Genomic DNA, 26042 nt, shown 5'->3' on the forward strand with positions numbered 1-26042 from the left:
ATTTTTGTGATAGTGGTGCAATCCCTCATCCACGATTGGCTCCCAGACCATAAGCCCACCTGTCTCCACATCAATTCTCCTAGACTGCGGCTGTTCTTGGTGAAACACAACAGTTGGAAGCCACACTTTAAGGGCAAGAGTTCATCATGGTCATTTAACATGGACATAGCTTCCCCCACTACGGAAAGGGGCAGACTTCAAGCAACCTGACAGCAGCCAGAGGTGAAACTTTGCCTCATGGTGGTAGAATAGTGAACTCTACACAAAACAAAAGTACAACGGGGAAGCATTAAGAGCTTGCAACACTGTTTAGCAACCATGTTGTATGTTTCAATTAACCGAGATAATTTTATAAATTGGCCCAAAAGGAAAGGGGTTCCATGCTGATACCTTTAGCTGTAATGAGACACAACAAAGGAACAGGCCCACCAAGTCGGCACTAACCTTCAAGCACCCACTTCTACACAAACCCTACCATCATCCATTTTATTCTCCCCCATTCCCATCAACTTCCCCGGATTCCACCACTCGGCTACACAGCAAAGGCAATTTACAGTGGCCAATTAACTTAACAACCCTCATGTTTTTGGGATGTGGGAGGAAACCAGAGCACCCAGGGGCATCCTATGCAGTCACAGGGTCAGCACTGGGTCAGAATTGAACCTGGGGTTGCCAGAGCTGCGAGACAGCAGCTCTTCTGGCTGCAGCACTGTGCTAATCCAATCTCCCAGACATCTGTTGAGATGTGAGTCAGGGTGGTCCCATTCCCATTTGTTTTCTTCCTCATGTTCCTCCTACTTCTCCTCCTCTTGCTGGATTTTTTCACTTAAATTAAATTTTAAAATTAAATTAAATTTTATTTACAGCATGGTAACAGGCCCTTCCGGCCTAACGAGTCCGCGCTGCCCATTTTAAATCCAAATTAACCTACCCGTACGTCTTTGGAATGTGGGAGGAAACCGGAGCACCTGGAGGAAACCCACGCAGACACGGGAGAACATACAAACTCCTCACAGACGGCGACGGGAATCGAACCCTGATCGCTGGCGCTGTAATAGCATCGTGCTAACCGCTACGCTACCGTGCTGCCCTAAATATGGTCTAAATATAGATTGTGGACAAGGACTCAGCTTGGCTTTTAGCAAAATTATGCAGGAACCAGCCAAACATAGCAAAGCGAGGAGACCCTTCCAATGTGGTTCCTACCCCTCTGGGCATGCCTTCCAGTACACATCTCGCTTTCAGATGACCAACAGGAGCCTCAACAAAAAGTCCCTTGTATTGCTGTGGCTTTCTTTTCAGTGAAGCTAAGCTGCAGTGCTAGAAGAAAACATGTGACATATGGCAGCCAAGGAGGAGAAGGTCTTTGGCCCTCTCAACATCCATCTGTTGTGGTTTCCCAATCAGATACTGGGCACCTGTGAATGCCTTAGAAGGAATAAATTATACAGGAAAAGTCATTCCAGGATGCCTTGCAATGACCAGGCTTCTCTCATGGTTGACTTTAACCTGAACATTGAGGGAATGCAAGATCTTGCTCTTGATAAAAAAAAACTCCACATTCTGAAGAGATCAGTGCAGTGCAACCAATCATGGCCTGAACCCTGGACGTGACAACACATGGACATTTTTCCTCACCTTGTACACAGTAATTGGCAGGACATGTGATATACAGAGAGATCTTGCAGTGCAAGTCTATAGCTCCATGAAAGTGGCAACACAAATTTGGAAAGGGTGGTAAAGGTGTTTGGCATACTTGCCGTCATTGGTTGGGGCACTGAGTATAAAAGTTGGCAGTCATTTTGCGGCTATTATAAAACTTCTTTGGAGTATTGTGCCCAGTTCTGTTTGCTGCATTACAGGAAAGATGTGGAGGCTTTGGAAAGGGTGTTGAAGACGTTCACCAGGATGGTGCCTGTTTTACAGAGTATTAGCTACAAGGAGAGGTTGGACAAACTTGGATTGTTTTTGCTGGAGCATCAGAGGCCAAGGGAGACCTGATAGAAGTATATAAAATTATGAGAGGCATAGATATGGTAGATGTTCTTTTACCCCAGGGTGGAAATGCCATATACTGGAGGACATTGCTTTGAAGTGAAAGGGGGAAAGTTTAAAGAAGATTTACAAGGCTAGTTTTTTTTTACACACACACACACACACACACACACACACACACACACACACACACAGTGGTTGCTACTTGGAACACTCTGTCAGGAGAGGTGGTGGAAGCAGATACAAAAGTAATGTTCGACAACCATTTAGACAGACACATGAACAGGCAGGGAACAGACTGATATAGACGAGGTGCAGGCAGATGGAATTAGTTTAATTTGGCATCATGGTCGGCACAGACATCATGGGCCAAAAGTCCTGTTCCTGGGCTGTACTGTTTGAAGTTCTTATGTGTAGTGTGGTGACCAGCAAATGGTGAGATATAGTATAATGAGCAGCAGCTGCCCGAACAGTCAAATAGGTAGAGATGTTAGACATGACCGTGTACTTTACCTCAACTAGCAAAGTTGAGTTCAGGCCACAGATCTCTCCAATGACTCTCTTGGCACACCATAACCAACAGAAAGGTCATTCCTTAGAGCTGAGATAGAATTGACAGTCCCCTGTAGAACCTGGGGAATAAAATGTTGCGGTGGTGGAGCCCTTCCATGTTTCCTCGCTCAGAGTCTCCTGCAATGTCTGCAGCCTCTACGATGCCCGCTTCAATCCAATCCTTTTGGAGAAACAATTAGAAAACCAAGCACACACTACAGGTAGATTCCTAGTGTTGAGATGGTAATGGAGCTCAGTAGGAATCTGGGTGTTATCTCGAGAGTAGTCCTTTGAAACTGCACAGCAAGCAGTGTGAGGAAGGTCTGGCTGGTTTCTGGGTGGCTAACAACAGACAAGCTTCAGAAAAAACTGTCATTTAATGTCACCTGGTAACACTGAAAGATGGCGTTGGCCATGGCCCAACATCATTAGGTGCAGATAAGGTGCTGGAAAGGTATCACTTGCAGAAGCACAACTCATGCTGGAACCACCCATTTGAAATGCACTGCAGTTAGTTGCCTCAGCCACTCTGACATCACCTCCCACACCCTTGAACTCTACCACTAAGAAGGACAAGAACGTAGAGTGATTAGGAACAATGTGGTTCCCCTCCAAATCATCGTGAGCAGGAAATAAATCACCATTCCTTCATTGCTGATCGATCTAAATCCTTACTCCCTACCCAACAGTATTGTGGGAGTATCTCTCCCACAGGAAGCAGTCGTTGAATGAAGTAGATAACTACCATTTTTTCAATGGCTTACAGGGACGGGTAATAAATGCTGGCCTTGCCGGTGGTGCCTGCAACCTGAGAAATGAAAAAGTAAGAATTTCCAGAGTGATATGAAACAATTAGGAAATAGTTGTTCTCACATTTTTCTATGGGAGAATACAACATTCATTTGTGTGGTGCTGATATAAACACTGCTATGCAATCAGATCTCTAGACAATTCTCTAATCATTTATCTTATTGCTATTTGTGGGACCATGCTGTGTGCAAATTGCCTTTTGCCTTTTCCTATCTTACAACAATGACAAAACTTCACAGTCTTTTCATTGGATGCAAATCACTTTAGGACAGCTTGTTGATGAATGGTACTTTATGTATGCAAGCTCACTTTTTAACAGTCTATTCACGCTCATGTGCTGAGAATTACAAACATTTGTACAACTTTACCAAGGACTTATTTTGATTTCATCAGTAAAAGATCAAAAAACAGAGTTTGCACTGTACCTATTACATGTTTCTGAAGTACTAGTCCAATGACCTGCAAACAGATCCCCTCAAGCTGCTGTGTAATCTAGAGAAGGGGGAGGAAATGGAGGGAAAAATGCTTAGTGTTACTCTGGTACCCAAGCAGGTGAGCAAACAACAGTGCTATTTACTCAGTATCACTGCCAGAAGTTTAAAGTTCTAAATGAAGTCAAAACTCTTTGAAAATAGAAATGAAATCTCTCAAAAGAAAGCAGCTTATTTTAGTATGAATCCTTGAATTCTTTGAAATAGAGAACAAAACCGTCTTCTGTCAATGAAGGGTGCGGCATCTGAGTTGTAACGACAAAGTAGTTTGCTAAACCAATTAATTTATAAGACCTCCTGCAGCATGTCATTGTGAAAATTACTAAACAGATAGAAAGTTATCAACAAGTACTGAGCAAGACAAATGAAGATAAAATAAATTACAGAAAACCATGAAGGCTGGCTTAAAAAGACAAATTCTTCAATGCACTAAGTCAAGTATAAATTAAGGATCAGGCAAGACCATCATCAAAGCTCAGTAGTCAACAGAAAACACCTCCCTTGGAGATACAGAATTTCTTCTTTCTATTTAAAAAAATCATGTCTGGACCATTCACTTTATCACTAAGGGTGAGTAAATAGGCTGGTCGGGATTCTAGGTCACATTCTGTTCTCTCTGTAATGTGTAGTTGAAAGGGTTGGGGGAGGGGTGGGGAAAGGAGGCTGGGCAGGGCAAAAAAATATGAATGTCTTAACATCTTTTCACTCTGTGGCACAAAGCATTAGCAAATATATCAAAGGGAACTGACAACAGAAAGATATCTGCTGCAGAGAAGAACAAAGTGCTGCAGTGAACCCAATTGTGCTTTTAATCTGGAGACAAATTGGCAGACTCTTTATTTGGCTACCAAGCAGCCACAAGTATTTTTGCATAAAAAACACAGAACCAGCTGTGAAATTGCACCATCTATCTATGATCATCAGACATGCCACAGAGATTGACACTTTTCCAAGAATCGACTGGGCCTCTAAGGTTGATTATTTCCTTCCAGTCAGTGATGCAGTTTCAGAGGAGGTTAGTATAGCTCCACCTACACCTTTAAATTTATTCCACATCTGAATTTGTACATATATTTTTGAGTGTCATATCAAGTTACTTGCCCCAATACTTTTTCAATTGTTCTGATGAAAGACATTTGACTGAAAATTTTACTCCTGTTTCTCATTTCACAGATGCTGCCTGACTGTTGAATATTTCCAGAATTTCCTGTTTTTGTTTCAAATTTCCAGCATCTGCAGCTTTTGAGCTTCCCCCGTACACTTTCTTTGTTTCTCTCTACTCCTCATTCTTGAGCAAGCCTCTTCTCACACAATTCCCTCTTTATCTTCCTGTCACCTATTTTGCAACATGGCTCTCTTTGTCAATTTCTGGGATCAATCTTCCATCCCTGCTCATCAAGAAATGTTAGCCTAATGATTTTACTCTCCCAATCAAGATTATCTTCTACTATTTTCATGATAAATAGTAAGTCAATGTAGCAATACCAAGTGCCTCACTCCCTTCTCCTGAAATATGCATCTCATTCTCAAGGTAGGTACATCTCTCTTAACCATGTTCACTTGTCTGTCTGTTTTCTCCCATGGACTTTCCACTCCCAGTTCACTAAAGTCTTTCCTGCAAGATATCCAGTCCCTTCCAAATAAACATCAGCCCCATCTACACTACCAGTGATTCCTTGCAACAGATCTTTCTAAACCAGTGTACCCCAGTCTTGCTTCTGTTGTCACGAGGATATGTCATTGCTGATGATAAATAGGTGGTTTAGGTGTGTGGGCTTTTCTTTAGTCAATGTGATGAAGCTAATCATCTCAAGATTACAGGCTCTTAAACAAAACTCCTTATGAACTCACTGACCTCCTTGTGATCTTCCACCACAGTCAAAATGGTGTCTATCGTGTTCAGGATGCCCATTGCCATTACAGTTTTGTCCTCGACTTCTTCATAAGCATCACTCTGGAGGACTTTGCTGAACGTCATGGCCTGAGAAGGAAAATAACAAACCTTGCATTCATAATTACACATTTACTCCAATCAATTTGTTTGGAAACATGCAAGCACCAATGCTACTTTATAAGGTAAGGTATCTTTATTAGTGACATGTACATCCTAACACACAGTGCAATGCATCTTCTGCGTAGAGTGTTCTAGAGGTAGCCCGCAGGTGTCACCACGCTTCTGGCGCCAACATAGCATGCCCACAACTTCCTAACCTGCACGTCTTTTGGAATGTGGGAGGAAACCGGAGCACCCGGAGGAACCCACGCAGACACACAGGAAGAACGTACAGGCTCCTTACAGACAGCGGCGGGAACTGACCCCAGGTTGCTGGCGCTGTAAAGCATTACACTAACTGCTGCACTACCGTGCCTGCCCTTGATAGAGATCAAATGGAATGCTTCATTCAGTGTATACTATATACGAAAAATAGCAAGAACAAGCGCAAAGGGCAGTAGGAATATCTTAAACAAATAAATGCATATTCAGGAGTGCTGACTGTCAGCTTAGAATGGTACCTGACCCGAACACAAATGCTGCCTTTAATCATTGCTCTAGCTATCCACAATACAAGAAAGCATCACAGTGATATTGATATGAGACCTGTAGGCACAACATACATTCCAGCCAGGTGGTGTCACTACATTGTTGCCTGACTCCAATTCTAATTACAGTAGTGGAGAGAGATCCCACCACCCACCATAACCCAACCCCCCGAACCACCCCCACCCCCCCACCCATCCATTCTCCTTTTTTTAAGGCAACTGAAGACAAACTTCTTTATGGATCTTTGGTGACCTATTCTAGTATCTCCTTTGGTCTGGTATCAATAATTTTCTAACCATAGCCTTGCAGCTTAGTAGCTTAAAACCCCAAAAGAAATATAAATTGTTGCGACTACAAATGTACTGAAACCTTTTCAGGATTGGGGCAATTTCAGTTTAAATATGGATTAAAAAGTGGTCAGAGATCTGAGGGATGTCTTCAGGGATTATAAAACAGAAGTTTGAATTTCTATTTAAGATTGATGTCACAGGCAATAACAAAAATCTAGATAGGCAACAGAGGGCTTGAATATTACATGGGTCTCCAAGAGGCAATTTTTCAGAACTTGAGCATTTTATAAGAAAACTGCTTGTAGATAATTGTATTCAACTGCCTTACATTACAATTGGGTAAACTGCAAGGTGACATCTAAAGTGCTTTGCTGCTCTCATCAGCTCCACAGGGATCAGGTAATTTAAATTCAGATGTACTGGTGTCAATACAACGATCTCATGTATTTTAAAACTGTTTCTCAGTGGAACCAAAGCTCACTTTTTGTTGACGTTGCTGCTTCATCCTTTTTGTTCAGAAAAGACATATAGTCTCTGGTCACATTCCCTGATGTGGCTTGGTCCCAGTTCAGAATAAACAATAGCCCCTGCTCCAAATGCATTGTGCCCAACTGCTGTACTCATTCAGAGAGCCACAACGCTGAAAGGTGTAAGGGCCACATGAGAAGCAGCTCAGGTGTTGTTGCTGGCCACCATGACCCGAGAAATTCATGGCTGTATTTTTATACTCCAAACACATCACATCTAGTTACTTGGTGGTATCTCACACATTTCTCCAGTTGTGTTTATTCAAACTAAGAAATACACACAAATAGATAATCATTCTGATGAAGCAACATTTTTGCTATCTTGAAGGCACAACCAATATGCAAGCCATTTCCATAGTTATGCACACATTCCCAAGACCTGCAATATTTTATTATTCATTACATTAGATCTTCAATTAGTTTGTATGACCTGATTTATACGATGCACGTTCAGCTCAGAATCCAAATTTTGTGGGCTCAAATCCCACCTCATATACCTTACAAATAATCTCGACTGACGTATCAGTGCATTACTGCTGGAACACAGCAAAGGGCTATACAAAATGCCACTTTTCATAAGAGGGCATTCACTGAGGATAAATGCGTTTTATAGTAGTCCAATGGGACTATTAGAAAAGGAGCAGGAGGTACTTCTAGTGTTTGGTGCAACATTTCTGCATCAATCACCATCTCTATCAAGAAATCTGTTTAGTTGTTAGTTCACTGAATATGTAATCATGCTATTGACAGAATGATTAATGACATATTAGTTTGCCTAATAAGGGTGATTCCCCGACAAAAATGCTTTAAGACATTTCCTTCTCAACTTCCCATTAAGACAAGTATTCTGATCCATGCCATCATATCATAGAACTGTTAGAGTACAGAAGGAGGCCATTCATTATTGAGGCTATACAGCATCTAGAAGAGCAATCTGGTCAGTCCCATTCTCCTACTCTTTCCCCATAGCCCTACTGCACTAGAGGGCACAACTTATTCGTAGCTAATTTTATTCTGAAACTATCAAGGATAATCTAATTTTTTTGGAAGGAATTTCAGAAGAAACAGGAATAAGATTTGCATGCTTATTTTTGAGGTGGGGGGAGATTAGGAGGAACGATTATAGAATCAAGTAAATGAAAGGAAAATTGGAAAGAAAGGAAGAATATGTCATTTTAATTGGGCAAATTCATTGGGGGCTTTTAAGAGGGACTTGGATGGGCACATGAATGAGAGGAAAATAGAAGGACATGGGCATTCTGTATGGAGGAGGGAATAACTATGTCGGCACAACATTATGGGCCGAAGGACCTGTTCTGTGCTGTACTGTTCTGTGTTTTATGTTCTATCTCAGCTACCTGCTCTGTGTGCATTTCAGTTTGGAATATGGGATATTAATGACAAAAATTTATGAGAAAAGTTGCAATACAATTCAAAATAATCACAAAGAGGAAAAAAAGACTTTTGTTTACCCTTTTGACCTTGGAACATCCCAAGCACTCTGCAGCCAGGAATATTATTGAAGTATGGTCACTGCAGCAATCTAAACAATGCAGCAATATTCTGGAACACAGTGACGTCTCACGAATACCAAAGATACAACAACCAGGTAATATCATTTTAGTGACAAGGGATAAATATATTGGCCTGGACACTGGGCACAACTTCCATCTTCAAAATAATATCATGGGATCTAACCTTAAACAATAAAGAGCAGCAAGAGAGAGAGAAAGACAGAGACAAAAAGAAAGAGAGACAGAGCAACCATGGATGGGAGACAGCGAGAGCTGACAGCAGGGATAAGGGAGTGAGATAAAAATAAGATACAAAATAAAAGTACATGACATAGGAAAAAAGGATGATTGTCTGATTCACATCAACCCATGGGAAACATCTGGTTGGTAGGTCACTAGTGAGTGCTTTTGTTTTTAAACTTCACCTATTTCTGTTAAGTGGGTTAATCTAATGACTAGAGACATGGCTGGGCACCCAAGACCCGAGGAATTCGCATCCTGTGTGAAGTGAGAACTCCACGATGTTCTCCAAGTCCTGGACACCCACAGGTAGAAGTGGCATCAGCCAGGAGGAGCTCAAGCTCTGGGTTTTGGAGCTTGAGCATCACAGCACAATTCAGGAGATGGTCACCCCAGAGTTCAAGAAAATGCATCTAGAGAAGAAAAGAGTGACTGCCAGAAAAACATGGAGAGCAGGAAGAAATCTCTGGGACACATTGTTCAACAACTGGTATTCAATTTTAAATACTGATGGGGGAAAGAGGTTTCTCTAGAGAGTGCAGTCAGAGTCAAAACCACAACACCATGGTGGTTCAGCAGGACCGAGACGGAGGGGAAAGACCAAAAGAGGAATAATGTCTAAAGTTCTATAAATAGGGGACCAGACAAGTGTTTCTGCAGTCATAGATATGATTCAAGGGTGATATGCTACCTCTCCGATACCATGGAGGACATTCTGTAGGGTTCAGATAAATAGCCAAAGTTGTGGTCCATATTGGTATCAATGAACATGCAGCAAATCAGATCAAGTCCTACAGATAGATTTTCAGGAAAGAGATTAAGCAGTGTATCAAAGAAAGTGAGCATAGAAATAAGACATTAGCACAGATGAATATATGGAAGGATAAATGGTGGAGGCGGGATGGTTTTAGATTCCTGGGGAAGGCGAGATATGAAGAGGCTACAAGAGTTGCCACAGGCAGGAACAAATATCCCTGCAGGCTGATTTGCTAGAGCTTTCAGGAAACGTTTAAAATAACCTGGCAGAAGGATTGACAAATCAAACATAGATTCAAAAGAAAGAAGAGCAGAAAGCTGGAAGGCAGAAAATTGGTGACAGAGTTTGGAAGGCAGAGAAAACAAAAGAATGGGAAATAGGCAAAACAAAAATCTGGCTGTGCCTACTGGTATATACCAATTGCAAAGAGTAAAGTTAATAAGGTAGATAACCTGAAAACTTAGATGGATGTGTGCAAGTATGTTATTTTAGCTTTTACTTAAACTTGGCTTTAGATATAGATATCTTTTTATTAGTCACATGTACACCGAAACACACAGTGAAATGCATCTTTTGCACAGAGTGTTCTGGGGGCAGCCCGCAAGTGTCGCCTCGCTTCCGGCACCAACATAGCACGCCCACAATTTCCTAACCTGTACGTCTTTGGAATGCGAGAAGTAACTGGAGCACCCGGAGGAAACCCACGCAGACACGGGGAGAACGAACAAACTCCTTACAGACAGCGGCTGGAATTGAACCCGGGTCGCTGGCGCTGTAATAGTGTTGCACGAACTGCTACTTGGCTTTAATAGCAGCTTAATAGATAAGACAATTAAAAAGGTGGGAAGAGGCGGCAATATTGGTTGAGAAACATTTATAGCAATCATTAGGAATGATATGTTACAAGAATCAAGAAATAGAACCACGTGTTGAACTAAAGAACGAAGACAGGGCAAACACTACTGGAAATCTACAATTGATTTCCAAATAGTTCAAAAGGAGATAGAAGAGCAAGTTTCTGACATGCTATAACATTAAGCCAGTAATAGTGGGAGACCTCCATTACTTTAATATGAACTGAGATACAGACGCAGTAAAAAGAAGTCACTGAATGCTTAAGTTACATTCAGGGAAACTCTTTTGGCCATTAAGCAGCAACTCAACAAGAAAGGAGGCAATTCTGTATTTAGAATTCAGGAATGAAGAAGAGGAGATGGCTGGAGTATCGTTAGGAAGCAGTTTTGTTATATGATTATAACAGTTAAACTTAGAATGGGAAAGGACAAAGATCAAATGTTAACAATTCTGAATAGGAGAGAGTTAATGTTATTAGGCCTGGAAGTGATTAACAAAGGTGGACTAGAAATAGCTACCTGAAGGTAAGTGAGTCAATGTACATCAAGGTGCATTGAGGGAAGGTAAATAAATGGGCTGATACTGAGGAGGTACAAAGGAACAGATTGTCTGTTCACAGATTCTCAAAAGGTAGCAAGACTTGTCGATGACATGATTAAAAAGGAACGTGAATACTTCCTTTATTAGCTGAGGCATGCCATACAAAAGCATTACAAGAAATATATGCAACATAAGTTTGCATACAGTTCTGATCACCACAATAAGATGTAGTTGCACTGGAGAGGATGCAGAGAAGATCTACAAGAATATTGGCAGGACTAGAAAATTTTAGCTATTTCAGTTCAGATTGGACAGGCTTAAATATATGAGATATAAGGAAACAAAGAGTATATGTGAAGGATTATTTCCCTTAGCGGGGGATCAAAAATATGGCAGCAGAGCTGTAAAAGAAATGGTTCTTCTTTCATCCAAAAGATGTGAAGGGTCTGGAACTCGCTGCCTGAAAGGCTGGGTGGTAGAGACAGAAACCCTCATCACATTTAAGAAGTATTTAAATGTGTCCTCGAAGAGTAGGGCTATAGACCTAGAGATGGAAGGTGGGATGAGGTGGGAAGCTCTTTTTCTCTGGCAATGGAAATGGCCTTCTTCTGGGTTGATAACTTCCTATGATATTTAGCCAAGAGGGCAAAACATGGTCCTCAGTTCAACTCATCTAATTGATATCAACATAGATGGTGTAGTAGTGCTACACTGGGAACATCAACCTGGACAGTCTGTTCAAATCTCATGATTAAGACTTGAACCCATAATCTTCAGACTCAGTGAAGAGTGCTACTGCTTAGGCATGATGCACTTTCTAATAGAGAGAATTGCTCAATGAAAACATCAAGCCACTGGACTACCATTGTTACAAATAAATCCGAGCTTCCAGTAAGTACTTACTAAATGTTGTGTCATATCAACAGCAATCGTGGTCATCTCCTCACTGTATTCACATATCATCTTCTGAATGACATTGGTGAGATCATCATTCTCGGTTTCGCGGACCACATGGAGCAGCTCTTGCATCACTGGTCGAACTGATGGCTTTATATATTGCTTAGCTGGGGAATTAATATTAATGTGTTAGCTTCAAAATGTTTAGCTAGTTTCTTCTTCTTGCCCCCTCTTGCTCCAAATAGATATTGTTGCACCTCTTTCATGAAGTTGACCTAGACTGCATAATCCTCTGAAGACTCAAGCCAGCAGGAAGAACTATAGGTAGAGCAAGAAGAGTTTCCCCTGAGTAAATCATTTATTTCATACCCCCTCTCAATAAAGCAACCCCAGCCTAGAATCTACAGTTCACTCTCAAGCAGGAGCTCAAGGGGAAAGCACAACTGATAATTTTTAGCTTGGATTTGTCACAAATAAAAAGATTCTAACTCTTACTCAGATCAGTCAGCTGAAGATAAACTGCCAGTCCGTACTGTACTGTCCAATGGGACACTTCCAATTGATGGTGCCCAATACAACATATTTTGTGAGATAATTATTAGATCTGCCCCAGTAGCTCCTTCTCAAGTGAAAGACATATCACAGGGGACCAGCAATGTTAAGTCTTCTACTCAATTCTCTTGCCCCCCTCCAGTTAACACAAACTCCTCTCATTAATGTGCTTGTACTGTAAAAATTATCCTAATTCCTTCTGACTAGAGAGAGCCATGTTACTGCTTAGCTCCAATCAGTGGATGGAAAGGCCTGCAGGACACCAAGAATCAGACAGTCAACACTTTGCTTCTTATACCATTTGGACACTGATCTGCCAGGCCCAGTGCTAACGGAAACAGAAAATCTCATTGCTTGTGAGAATAAACAACAGAAAGACTGCACAGTGTTTAGGACTTAACTGTGTTTGTATTTTTCTGGTGGTTCTAAATAGACCAGTCATGATTCTTCTGGTTTCTAATCATAAAGTACACAGAGATTCACCTGCACCTCCCTTAATATCATCTACTGCATTCGGTGCTCCAAGTGTGGCCTCCTCTACATTGGGGAGACCAAACACAGACTAGGTGACCGTTTCACAGAACACCTGCACACTGTCCGTAACTGTGATCTGCATCTCCCCGTTGCCAGTCACTTCAACTCCCCCTCCCACACTATCACTGACATGTCAGTCCTCGGCCTCCTCCACTGCCAAGAGAATTCCAAGCACAAACTGGAGGAACAGCACCTCATTTTCCATCTTGGAACCTTGCAGCCTAACCGCATGAATGTTGATTTCTCCAACTTTAAGTAATCCCCACCCCTCCAACCTCCTCCCCCCAACCATGCCTCTTCTTTTCTTCCCTTTCCCTGCCTCTCTTTTTCCTACCCTCCCTCTCTCTCCTTACCTGTGACCCATCCCCCGGTGGATCTGCTCTCCCCTCCTCCCCCATACCTGCCTATCACTATCTCTTACCTGCATCTACCTGTTACCACCCTGTGCCCACCCCGCCTCCCCTCTTGTGTCCACCTATCACTGCTCTGCTTTTCCCTCCTACATATGGGACTTCCCCTTTTCCTGTCTTTAGACCTGAAGAAGGGTCCCGACCCAAAACATTGACCACATGCTTTTCTTCACGGATGCTGCCTGGCCTGCTGAGTTCCTGCAGCATCATCGTGTTTTTCATCAAGTAGTTTCTCACTAGGTTTGTGAATGGAATAATTGATGCTGCGTCCTTCTAAACTTCAGCCACAACAGTTAGTATGATTATTCTGACCCACAACCATTTCCGTTAAAATGTTTCTGCACGGGATACAACAGTATAGCAACACCACCCACATTAAGATACCAATTTATTATATATATGTACGAACAATTGGAAATTAATGTAATGAAGTTAAGTCCTGATATAAATTATTTTTTTACTTGGCCACAAGAAAATAAAGCAGCAGCCTGACTTACATGGAATCCAATATGTGGTCAAGGAGATGACAGACTACAATACGGAGGAGTTAAATAATTCAAGAATCACAGGAGGCATTTTAGTGCAAGTTCTGTTTTCAACTCACCTTGATCTTGATTACTTATATATGACTGAAGAGCTATGGCAGCTTCAACTTTGACTGGCATCTCCTTATCTTCAATTAAACTCTTCTTCACCAACTCAACTGCATTTCTTAAGTTGAGGTCATTTGTGAACTTCAGTTTGCAAAATGAATGAAGAACCCAACATGCCTAAAAACCAAGTGAGAAATAATAAATCAGCTTTATTAGAAAGTAATATTGTATTTTAAAAGAACATTTGCAGTTAAAACAGTTTGCCCATTTTGGACAAGAGGAGGAATTGACAGTCAGGAGTTGAAAAATTTCAATAGTTTACATCAAAGGCTGTGCCTTTCCAGAACAGCCCAAGTAATCAGTAAATCTCCTTACCCACAGATTTTTAACATCAAGGATGTGACAGGTGAAATACTTGCAAGCAAATAAGCCTTGCAGAATTGGTTATGGAGCAATGCATCTTCAATTCAACAGAGATTTGAATTAAGTTCCTGAACTTACTTTATATTATTAAGTTTTCAATAAAATTTGTCCTCTTAAATGTTCTCCAGTTCTTCAGAGCTTCCAAAACTCAAAGGCAGAAAAAGTTGATAGCTGAATTCTATTAGAGCATTTGAATTACTCTTATTCAAACTGTCATCACAGACCAAGCTGCTTCAAGTCATGTGAAGGTGTGCACTATTAGGGTTCAGAAGCAAATCTTTCCCAAGATTTTACAAAGTTACATTGGGAAAACAGGGCATATCCACTGCAATTTGAGGCAGGAAACTGACTGGTATTCAGATTATGAAGATGGGCAAAGAACACATTTACTTTATAACCATCACATCTTACAAAATTGTCAGGTATTACACCTTTTCACAAAAGCATTGCCAAATGTTGGGCATTGCATACTTTAAAAAGAAAAGGATGCTCAAAACACAAAATATTAAGCATTTCAGTCAGCAGGACCTTTTTTGGTACTCTATCTTTCAGCAACAAAAGGCAAAACAAATGCTTACACAAATGGGAAATTTTAACAAATACAAACCACATGTCAAAACATTTATTCATCAAATAATCTGTAATGGTGGGTTTCAAATACAGTTATATCAATCTTTATGTTGCAAGATACAATTTTCTGAGAAATCACAATAATTCACTTAAATTACTTAACAAAAGGAGTGGGACTAATTGTACAAAATATGCCATATGTACCTAATATGGCAAGGGATACATGTATAGTTTAACTGCAGCAAGTTAGCATTTATAGAAGGTCTCCAGCATGAAGAACACAAAATCGCACAACAAACAACTGATCAAACTATTTACAAATGTGATTATTTTTCAGACAATTACAAATGATTTTATCTAATTAAGAATACCCAAGCAGGATATTCCAGTCAATGATAGCACAGTTTTTTTGAAAAGACTTATTGGTTTGAACTGTACAGACCAGAAGAGAAAGGAAGTCTTGCTTCAACTGTATAACAATTTGGTGAGACCCTATTTTGGTCTCCTTATTTAAGGAAGGATAAAAGGGCCTTTGAAGTAATCAGCACAGGTTCACTAAACTGGGATGAAAAGGTTATCCTCTGTATCCTCTGAAGAAAAATGGAGTAAACTGGGATAAACTCTCTGGATGAGTAATATCTCTCTCACATTCCTCTCTCCTACATTCGATAGGATCATTCTGTAGTGGGCTGCACCTCAAATAATGATGAATCTGAGTACGGGAGGGAGATAAGAGTGCCTAGTGGCATGGTGTTATGACAACAACCCTTCCCTAAATGTCAGCAAAACAAAATAACTGATTGTTGACTTCAGGAAGGGGGGCGGTTACATCGACAGTACTAAGGTTGAGAGCTTCAAGTTCCAAGGAGTGAACACCACCAATAGCCTGTCCTGGTCCAACCACATAGACGCCACAGCCAAGAAAACTCACCAGTGCCTCTACTTCCTCAGGAGGCTAAAGAAATTTGGCATGCCCCCTTTGACACTCACCAACTTTTATTGATGCACCATAGAAAGCATCCTATCCAGATGCATCATGGCTTGGTATGGCAACTGCTCTGCCCATGACTGCAAGAAACTAGAGTTGTGGATACAGCTCAGCACATCATGGAAATTAGCCTCCCCTCCAAAGTCTCTGTCTACACTTCCCGCTGCCTCAGTAAAGCAGCCAACATAATCAAAGACCCCACCCACCTCAGACATTCTCTCTTCTCCCCCCTCCCATTGGGCAGAAGATACAAAAGAACTGAAAGCACATACCACCAGGCTCAAGGACAGCTTCTATCCTGCTGTTATGAGACTATTGAATGATTCCCTAGTACAATAAGATGGACTCTTGACCTCACAATCTAACTCGTTATAGCCTTGCACCTTATTGTCTACCTGGACTGCACTTTCTCTGTAGCTGTAACACTTTATTCTGCATTCTGTATTGTTTTACTTTGTGCTACCTCAATGTACTGTGTAATGAAATGATCTATAAGGACAGTATGCAAGACAACTTTACATGTGACAATAATAGACCAATTTACGCTCCACAATCCCTTATTCACTCTTCCTTCTCTACCAACATCCATTCCTCTTCTTACTGCACTCTTGCTTTCAACCACAGTATGTGCACGACACGATCTTTTACCCCTTCCTTTCCTACTATCCATGTACTAACAATTGTGGGCTCCCCAACATTGGGGAAACCAAATTCAGATCAGATACTGCTCTACAGAACACCTCTGGCGAGCTTCCAGTTCCTCTCATTTTAATTCTCTATCCCACTCTCAACTTGGCCTTCCAAAAACCGTTCCAATGAAGCCCAAAGTAAGCTCGATGAACAACATCTCATCTTCCATCGAGGCATTGTACAGCTTCAGGGCTCAACAACAAATTCAGCAATTTCAAACCAACCTTAATAGTTTGAGTCACAAGTGGGCAATTCTGGTGCAAAAGGCAATGCTGGAAGTGCTCAACGAGTCAGCTAGGGTTGATGACCGTTCATGGTGGAAGGAATCATCAATCTGGCTGGTTGGGGGGGGGGGGGGGGGGCAGCGTGGGGGTGGCGTGCAGTTTAATTCTGTTTATTTCTCCCCAGATGTTTTATGGTTTGGTTTGCTCAACATTTCTGGAATTTTCTGCTTTGTTTCATCTTTACAGGATCTGTGTTTATCTGTGCTTTTCAATCCCTGACCAGTTCTGTTGCAACTCAGTTTTTCACAGATGCTACTGAGCTGCTAGGTTTTCCCAGCATTGGGTGTTATTTTTGTGTTGTTTCAGATTTCCAGCAACAGCTATGTTTTGTAAGATATTTATTTATTTATTAGTTACATATATATCGAAACACATAGTGAAATGCGTCTTTTTGCGTCACTGAGAACGTTCTGGGGGCAGCCCGCAAGTGTCGCCACTCTTCCGGCACCAACATAGCACGCCCACAACTCCTAACCCGTACGTCTTTGGAATGTGGGAGGAAACCGGAGCACCCGGAGGAAACCCACGCAGACACATGGGGAGAACGTACAAACTCCCTACAGACAGCGGCGGGAATTGAACCCCGGTCGTTGGCGCTGTAATAGCGTTACGCTAACCGCTACACTACCATGCAGTTCCAGCATGGATTTCTTTTTCTCCCTCCTCTGTTCCAACACCATTTATACCTTCTCCAGATAGATTAGCTGCCACTAACAAACATGCACCTGCTATCAGTATCATCCATTCTCTATGAGTCTGCACCCTATCACAAATATTCCCTTAGTTCTCTCCGCCCTCTGTGTTCTCTGCAACTTGGATGCTTGCATTATGAACTTTCCTAGTTCTGATGAAAGTCTGAAACATAACTGTTCAACTCTGCATAGATGTTGCCTTACCTGCTGTGTATTTACAGCATTTTCTGCTTTTATTTCAGATTTATCGCATCTACAGTTATTTTTTGCTTTTTGTAGTGGTGATGTCAGCTGGCAGCGATCAGAATATGTGGATAATCTACGGAACTTGAGTCAAATGGTTTGAAATTTTAAAAGAAAAATCAGGAAACAAAAGTAGTTACCACAAAGTCATTACGTTATTGTAAGAATGTAGCTGCTTCATAATGTTCTTGAGGGAAACCCATCATCCTACCTCAGTCTGGTCTAGGTAGGCCAGGAGAGAATGTGATCCAGGACAGAGTGGCAAATTCGATCCAAAGTTGGCTCATTGACAAAAATCAGAAGGTAATGATTCATAGGTGATTTTGCAACTGGAAGGATGTTACCATGGGGTTCTACATGCTCAATACTCAGTCTCTTCATTTTTCCAATGTATACATTAAACTTAAACGTAGTGGTCACGATAAAGGAGTTGGCAAATGATACAAAACTTAGCCACATAATTGACAGGAAGACGGAAGGCCTTAGTCTGCAGAAAGATACAGTAATCTGGTCAGCTGCACAGAAAGGCAGAAAACACGCTGATGAAGCTCTGCCACTTACGCCGATCCTGCTGGATGACTTTCAAATGAACTGTTTACATAGACTTCTCGCTCCTGTGGGGTTTGGCATAGCTGTTTGGGAGGGGACCGAATGGCAGTCCCCCACCACTCCCCTCACCACTACATAACATCTCTTCCAGCGATCCCCAATGGGGTGGGTGTTTCAAGTGGGTATTTCCCTCCCTACAATTCGACCTCCACCCGAGTCCCGACTCTCAAGGTCGTTCCACAGCCAGTGAGCAAGCCTAAGGAATGCTGGTGCAGGCTCCCGAATGAGCACGGTCACACCCTTTCAGTCAGCCACAGCGACTGTAAGCGAAACTGGTATCCAGGTGCCCCAGTGACCACTGCTGATGGTGCCGCTAAGCTGGGGGCTCCCTGGACTTTGAATGCGACCCATTGGATTTGTGGCCACCATGCCCACCCATGGCTCCCCATAAGCTAATACGGTTGCTGCTCTCCAGCATTTGTGGTGCCCTATATCCACGCCCTAGATGACCTTGGGGAGCACCCGGCATGCAGCGGCTTACCAGGGCAAGAGGGCCATCACGGAGGCGGAGAGGTTTTGGATGATAGCCTTTCCCTGTCCCATGAGGTCATCCAGAGGGCCAGCGTGATCAAGGCGCTGGCCAATGAAATGGCAGTGGCACTGCAGCGCACTGAAGACGCCCTGACGCAGACAGCGGCAGAGCTGACGGCCGTCAGGATGGTCGCCCTGCAGAATCGAATGGCCCTGGATTACCTACTTGCTGCTGATGGTGGTACCTGTGCAGTGATTGGTAAGGAGTGCTGCACATTTATCCCTGACAAGTCAAGGAACATCACCCACTTGGCTGCTCACATTCGGGACTCGGTGGCCAAAATTCAAAAAGTGAGGGACCAGCTCCTCCAGCACGACACCTTGTGGGGAAACTGGTGGCCATTTGGGTCCCTGGGGAGATGGTGGGCAACTGTCACCCACTGGGCAACTGCTCTCATTCTCATTGTCATCACTATCTGTACATTATGCTGTGCTTGCCAGGTTATTAAGAGCACCTCCGCCCTTCCTTAGTACTGACATATAGTCTTAGGCTTAGTTATTTCCATATAATGATTGGCGAGTGGCGTGACTTCCGAGAGGTGGATTGCATTGTGGAGGGTCGTGGCTGTCATGTGACAACACTGTCCCTACCTGGTTGGATGACAGAAATGCCCCTACCTGGTCGGAAGACACACCACTGTCAATCAGGGTTTGGCTCCACCCCACCCATCAGTGCACACCTGACCATTGGTCCCTTTAAGCACCTTTGTACTTGGCCTCAGACCACTGGCCTGTTTGAACTACCTGGGCTGGACTCCCCAGCCCTCCAGCATTATAAAGAGTGCCACATGTGCTTGGTTCTGTCTCTTTTGTCTCTGAGGGATGCCTGTGCACTGTTTAATAGGGTTAGGAGCATCTGCTTCATTCCAGGCAGAGGAACCGTGGAACGGCGCTGGAGAAATTTGTTAGTATCCCTGGTAGCATAGAGCCATGCCTTTACTGAGTCAAGGGGTGGCGGGTAGTGTATTGCTTTTCCTTGATTGTTTGGACCCAGTTCGTTGTGTGCGCGTGTGTGTATTTTACCCTTGTTGCGATTTTCCTACGCTCGCTATCACCAGTGCGTGCGTGTGTGTGTCGCCCCTGTTACCTTTGCCCTGCGTTTGTCTTTGTAAATAAATCATTTAACTCTAAGACTGTGTTCAGAGTCCTTGTCCTTCGAGACCTCGAATCTGTTTTGCAACAACACGTTGATGTTTCAAAAGGATGTTCCATTAGTTGTGGCATAACAGAAGAGAGATTACGTTAAAACTATATGCTACACTTTTCATTCAGTCTTCAGATTTCATTTCACCCTCAACTTTTGGTTGCATGCCATATTAATTCCCCATCCCACTCCCACTCTGACCCATCTACCTGTGGCCTCCTGCATTGTTGCAATGAAGCCCAATGCAAACTTGAGGAACAACACCTCATCTTCTGTCTGGGAACACTGTCATCTCCTGGATTCAATACTGACTTCCCTGATTTTAGGAAACTCGCTCTTTCTTCCTGTCTGTCTCAGTACCAAGCACTTCTGCCAGTGATCCATTTGTGACCTGGATTTAGTTTTTTTTTCCTCTTCATTAATTCCCTGGTTTGCTGGGAATACCTGATGGCTCTGTTGGAACACAGTAAAAGAAGCACAACCTGCTTTTAAGTGCCAAATTAACCCATTTGGTCTCACCCAATCAGAGATATTGCCTTTGTTCTATCCACACCCCTTCTTCTGAAAACTAACCAGGTTTCTCTTTTTCCCAGTTCTGACAAAGTGTCTCAGACCCAAAACGTTAACTCTTGTTTCTCTTTCCAGTAACATTGCCTTTCCTACTCAATGCTTCCAGCTTTCCCTGTCTATATGCCACAGTAATTAGGCTACAGCGTGAGGTCAGCATTCGGTTCTGATCACCATGTTACAGGAAAGGTGATCTAATAGAGGGGGTGCAGAAGGTGTCCCCAGGATTCAAAAACTTTAGGTATGGGAAAAGATTAGATACAGAAGGTTGTTTTCATTTTGAAGAAAGAAAGCTGAGGAGAGGCCTAATTAAGCTGTATAAATTAGAAAGGCACCTAGCTAGAGACAACATTTCCCTTAGCAGAGGGGTTACAAAACAGGGGGACATATATTCGAAGTATTAGTAGGATGAGCGGGAAGGTGAGGAATAATGTTCGCTTCCCCAGGGTGGTGAAGATCTGAAAATCCCACTTAAGAAGCTCAGCACCATCCAGGACAAAGCAGCTTGCTTGATTGGCACCCCATTCACCACCCTACACATTCATTCTTTTCATCACCAGTGCACGATGGCTTCAATGAGTAACATCTACAAAATGCACTGAATTGCTCCCCCAGGGCCCTCCAATGACACCTCCCAAGCTCTGACCTTAACCACAAAGAAGGACAGAGCAGCTGATGCATGGGGAAAACATCACCTGCAGGTTCCACTCCAAGACACACTTCATCCTGACAGGGAAATATATCACCAGTCTTTCACTGTCCCTGCATTTAAATCCTAGAATTGTGGAACTACCTTCACCAGAAGGACTAGCAGTGGTTGACGAAGGCAGCTCACTACCACATTTTAAGGGCAATTGGGATGGATATCCTGATCCTAAAAATTACAGGTTGAGAGCTGGAAGATAGGTTTAGGCTCTTTTCAACCAGTACAGACAGATGGGCCAAAGGAACTTTCTAAGTTTCTGTGCAGCTTAAACCCAACTTAGATGATGGTAACTGCCATTTGCAATAATGTAGCAAGCAATTCAGTCATATCCAGCCATTCCAACCAGCTGCATAAGAATTCCATCACAACATTTGCAGGACAACTAAGTGCCTGTCCAGCCAGCAACAGCCGCATCCCAAAAATATCAGAACCCAGATAAACAGACTTTTGAAAAATATTAAATGCTAACAGTAAATGTAAAACGTTCAGCTGGATACGAGTAAAAAAAAACATACAAATGAACTGGCAAGGTAATATTTTGATTTTGATAGTCATTTGTGCAGAACAGATGTCAAGATTTGGCAGGAAATTGGTAGCATTAGAAGATAAGGCAATCAACAGTTTCAAGATAATAGTGACTCTGTGAAGGGAAACAGCATGAGAAACTGTACAGGATGTAGTAAAGGAGATACCACCCTGTACTCCAGTGAAGACCAGCAGCATTCTGGTTTTAAGTACCGACCAAGAAAACTAGTTCTGAAATTTCTGCACTTGGAATTTAAAACTCAGGAATTAAAGTTTTCCTTAAATTGTTGTTAATACATGATCTAAAAAATTCAAAAGATGTGTCTTTTGAATTAGGCACCTTATAGGAGGTAACAAACCTCCATATCCTACGGTTTTAAGAAATAGGAGCAGTGGTTGGCTATATAACCACCTTCAGCATTCTCTTAATAAAACCATGGCTGATCTAACCTTGGCCTCAGCTTCACTTTCTTAATTAATGTTTGATTCCCTAAAACTATTCATATCATTCATGTTGTAAAGAACTCTCAATGTTAACCACTCTTTACAGATGCTGGAAGATGTAGCTACATTTGTTGCAGGTCCTTTGAAACTTCAGAGCAACACACACAAAATGCTGGAGGAACTCAGCAGGTCAGGCAGCACCTATGGAGGGAAATAAACAGTCGACATTTCGGGTTGAGACCCTTCATCAAGACCGGAAAGGAAGTGGGCAGAAGCTGGAATAAGGAGGTCGGGGGAGGGCAAGGAGTACATGCAGGCAGGTGATAGGTGAGTCCAGGTGAGAGGGGGAAGGTAGGAGGGTGCAGGTGGGGGAGGGGGGAGAAGTAAGAAGCTGAGAGGTGATAGGTAGAAGAGGCAAGGGCTGAAGGAGGAGGAATCTGGTAGCAGAGGACCATGGAATAAAGGGATGGTGGTGGAGAATAGATAGGCAGGGGAAGGGATGGGCAGGTCATGAGGGTGGGGGAAGGGGAAAGTGAAGGGGGCCACAGGAATGAGGGAAGACAGAGGAGGGAAACAAGAGAGAAGGTGGGGTGGGGGAGAAGAAGGGTGGGGTTACCGCAAGTTAGAGAAATCGATGTTGTCAGGTTGGATTCTATCAAGGCAAAATATGAGGTATTGTTCCTCCAACCTGCGGCTGGCCTCAATGTGGCAGTGGAGGAGGCCGTGGATGGACATGTCAGTATGGGAGTGGGATGTGGAACTGAAGTGGCTCGCCACCAGGAGATCCTTGCTCTTGTGGTGGACAGAACGAAGGTGCTCGACGAAGCGGTCACCCAATGCTGCCCTCACCCGCATCTCCTCCATTTCCCGCATGTCTGCCCTCATCCCATCCCCCCCACCCCCCACCCCCGCCCCCCGACATCACACGGACAGGGTTCCCCTCGCCCTCACCTACCACCCAAGAGCCTCCACATCCAACATCTCCAACGGGATCCCATGACTAGGCACATCTTCCCCTTCCCCCCACCTCTGCTTTCCGCAAGGATCGTTCTCTCCGTGACTCCCGTGTCCACTAGACCCTTCCCACCGATAACCCCCTGGCACTTGTCCCTGCAACCGCACCGTGCTACACCAGCCCCTGCCCCCGCCCTCAAGACCTACCCATCTATTCCCCACCTCCTTCCTTTTGGTCCACTGCCCTCTCCTACCAGACTCCTTCTCCTTCAGCCCTTTGCCTCTTCTACCTATCACCTCAGCTTCTTACTCTCCTGCCTCCCCTGGACTCACCCATCACCTGGACTCGCCTATCCCCTGCCTGTGTGTGCTCCTCCCCCGACCTTATTCTGGCTTCTGCCCTCTTCCTTTCCAGTCCTGATGAAGGGTCTCAGCCCGAAACGGTGACTATTTACTTCCCTCCACAGATGCTGCCTGACCTGTCGAGTTCCTCCAGCACTCTGTGTGTGTAGCTCCAGATTCCAGCATCTGCAGAATCTCGTGTGTCTCCCTTGAAACTTCTCCTGTTTATAAGTGTGGACTGCATCATTTCTTAATGCACTTACAAGAAAACAAAGCAGAGAGGTGAAAGAATATCAATAACAACAACGTCACAGTCTATAGTCTTACCCTTGCTCGGAGATAGCCCAGTTCGGAGGTAAAGAGTGGAAATACGTAGCTCTGCAGCATCAGCTCCATTTGTCCCTTGTATATGTTTTTCTGTTGGTTTAAGGATAAATTTAATTTACTGGATGAGGTAAAGTGCAATACCTTGAAATATCTGTGAGAATAGCATTTCAAAGACTGGAATTGGTTGGCTTAGATTATATATTGACCTCACATGCTTAAGGTTTGGGCTTAAGAATAATTATGTCAAGCAAATGAAAGGCACTTCCACTCTCTGAAATGAGTTTGAAAAGCCTAAGCTGCAATCCTGGGGGGGCATGAACACACACTATGAAATACATGATGGGACTGGCTAAGAGAGGAGCAACTAATGTAGTAAATGAGTGCAGAATGAGTTTTCCAAAACTGCAATAGATATTGGACTGCTGCGCAAAATCTAGGGAGTTGTACATTATACTGAAGAGTGTCAGCACTGAGCACCCGAGGTCAGTGATGAGCAAGCAAACATTATTTTCATTGTTCAAAAAAAAATACAGGGAGTTTAAAATTGGAATGTAAATGAAAGGAGGCAATATACATTCCTAACTCTAGACATCGTTATTGCATTAACAAGGTACAGTGGTAGCATTTGGCTGCAATTAATTACTTATACATACTCACACCCAAAACCAGGTCTAAATAAAACCAAATGGGATGCACACAATTTTTCTATTGTGGAACAAGAGGATCTCCAAGATTACAACAGATCAGATACACTCCACCAAGGTAGGAACAAATGAGGGACCAGCTTGTAATTTCTTGACACAATGCATCCAACTACTACTTCAAGGATAATATTACCAACTGTTGAGAACAATTATTTACCTATTTCTTGTCAAAATAATATATCCCCAACCTGCCTGAAAATGCTGACTTTTATTAAAACTATGGGGGATCCTCAGATAAGTGACATGCTTGAACCAAAACGGTGACTGATGTAGATTATTGTCCAAGAAAAATATCAGCTGCCAAAGTCACTCTCACCTCCTACAATAATGCACATGCCTTTTGGCAAATGTCACAGAATTCTCAGAAACTTGCATCACAGGAGAAGGCAATTTGGCCCAATGTATCTGCAGTAGCTTCCATGAAAAACTATCCTCAGCTCTTTCCCCTGGTCTGGTTAATTACTCCTGGAGCCCAACTCTTGTCCCGAAAGAGATCAGCTAACTCCGCACTCAAACCTCCAAACTTCGAACACCAACAATTCAGCTTTGTGCTGCCTCCGCCATCAAAGGAAGTTCAGCATAATGCTCCCCAATTTATTCACACTTACCTTTAGCAGAATATCTGCCAGGGACCCAATTACATGTAGTGCTCCATCCTTCTTGCGAGGATCTCCACTTGGGTTTGTCAAGATCTGGTAACAAAAGCTCATCATCTTTGGCAAAACCTACAAAAATCAAAGCAGTTCAACGTGATACATTGCAGAATAGGGTTATTATTATGACAGATAAAATGTGATAAATAATTAGAAATATCTTATTAACAAATCTTTTTATTGTGGCATCATCATTAATCCATGAAAAGAAAGTCAATTTCAGATCACGTCCTGGACTATGTTGCCGAATTTAAAATTGATCTGTAATCACTGTACAAGATTTTTTCTATCAGCTGCAGGAAACTATGAAATGTTTGTTTGGTAAAGTATGATCCCATCACACCCTGAACCCCAATTCTCATCTTGCCCTCCATAAAAATTCACTGCCCCTCTTCACTGCCAACAAATATGGTGGGTAGTCCAGCTCTCAACCATTGTCACTCAGAAAGCGAAGGCTGGTTGGGGAATGGCACTCCTTTATCTAGGAAGGCAACCATCTTCCTCTCCTTACCAACCTTAATACTACTAACTTGTATGGTCTTGTTGT

At 42.9% G+C, this 26042-nt stretch overlaps 1 protein-coding gene across 4 annotated transcripts in view; it reads right to left on the reverse strand.

The window, feature by feature from the left end:
- The window catches only part of ipo8 (importin 8), a 102230-nt gene that overhangs the window by 17510 nt on the left and 58678 nt on the right, over positions 1 to 26042 (reverse strand). For all 4 annotated transcript variants that reach the window (XM_052030571.1, XM_052030569.1, XM_052030573.1 and 1 more), the window contains 6 exons: positions 25451 to 25567; positions 24139 to 24228; positions 14111 to 14276; positions 12017 to 12177; positions 5704 to 5829; positions 3783 to 3849 (listed from right to left, as the gene is read on the reverse strand). In XM_052030571.1, coding sequence (XP_051886531.1) covers positions 3783 to 3849; positions 5704 to 5829; positions 12017 to 12177; positions 14111 to 14276; positions 24139 to 24228; positions 25451 to 25567 — 727 coding nt within the window. The remainder of the gene's footprint in view (positions 1 to 3782; positions 3850 to 5703; positions 5830 to 12016; positions 12178 to 14110; positions 14277 to 24138; positions 24229 to 25450; positions 25568 to 26042) is intronic.

Source organism: Pristis pectinata, chromosome 15 (genome assembly GCF_009764475.1).
Source record: "Pristis pectinata isolate sPriPec2 chromosome 15, sPriPec2.1.pri, whole genome shotgun sequence".
NCBI classification, from domain to species: domain Eukaryota; kingdom Metazoa; phylum Chordata; class Chondrichthyes; order Rhinopristiformes; family Pristidae; genus Pristis; species Pristis pectinata.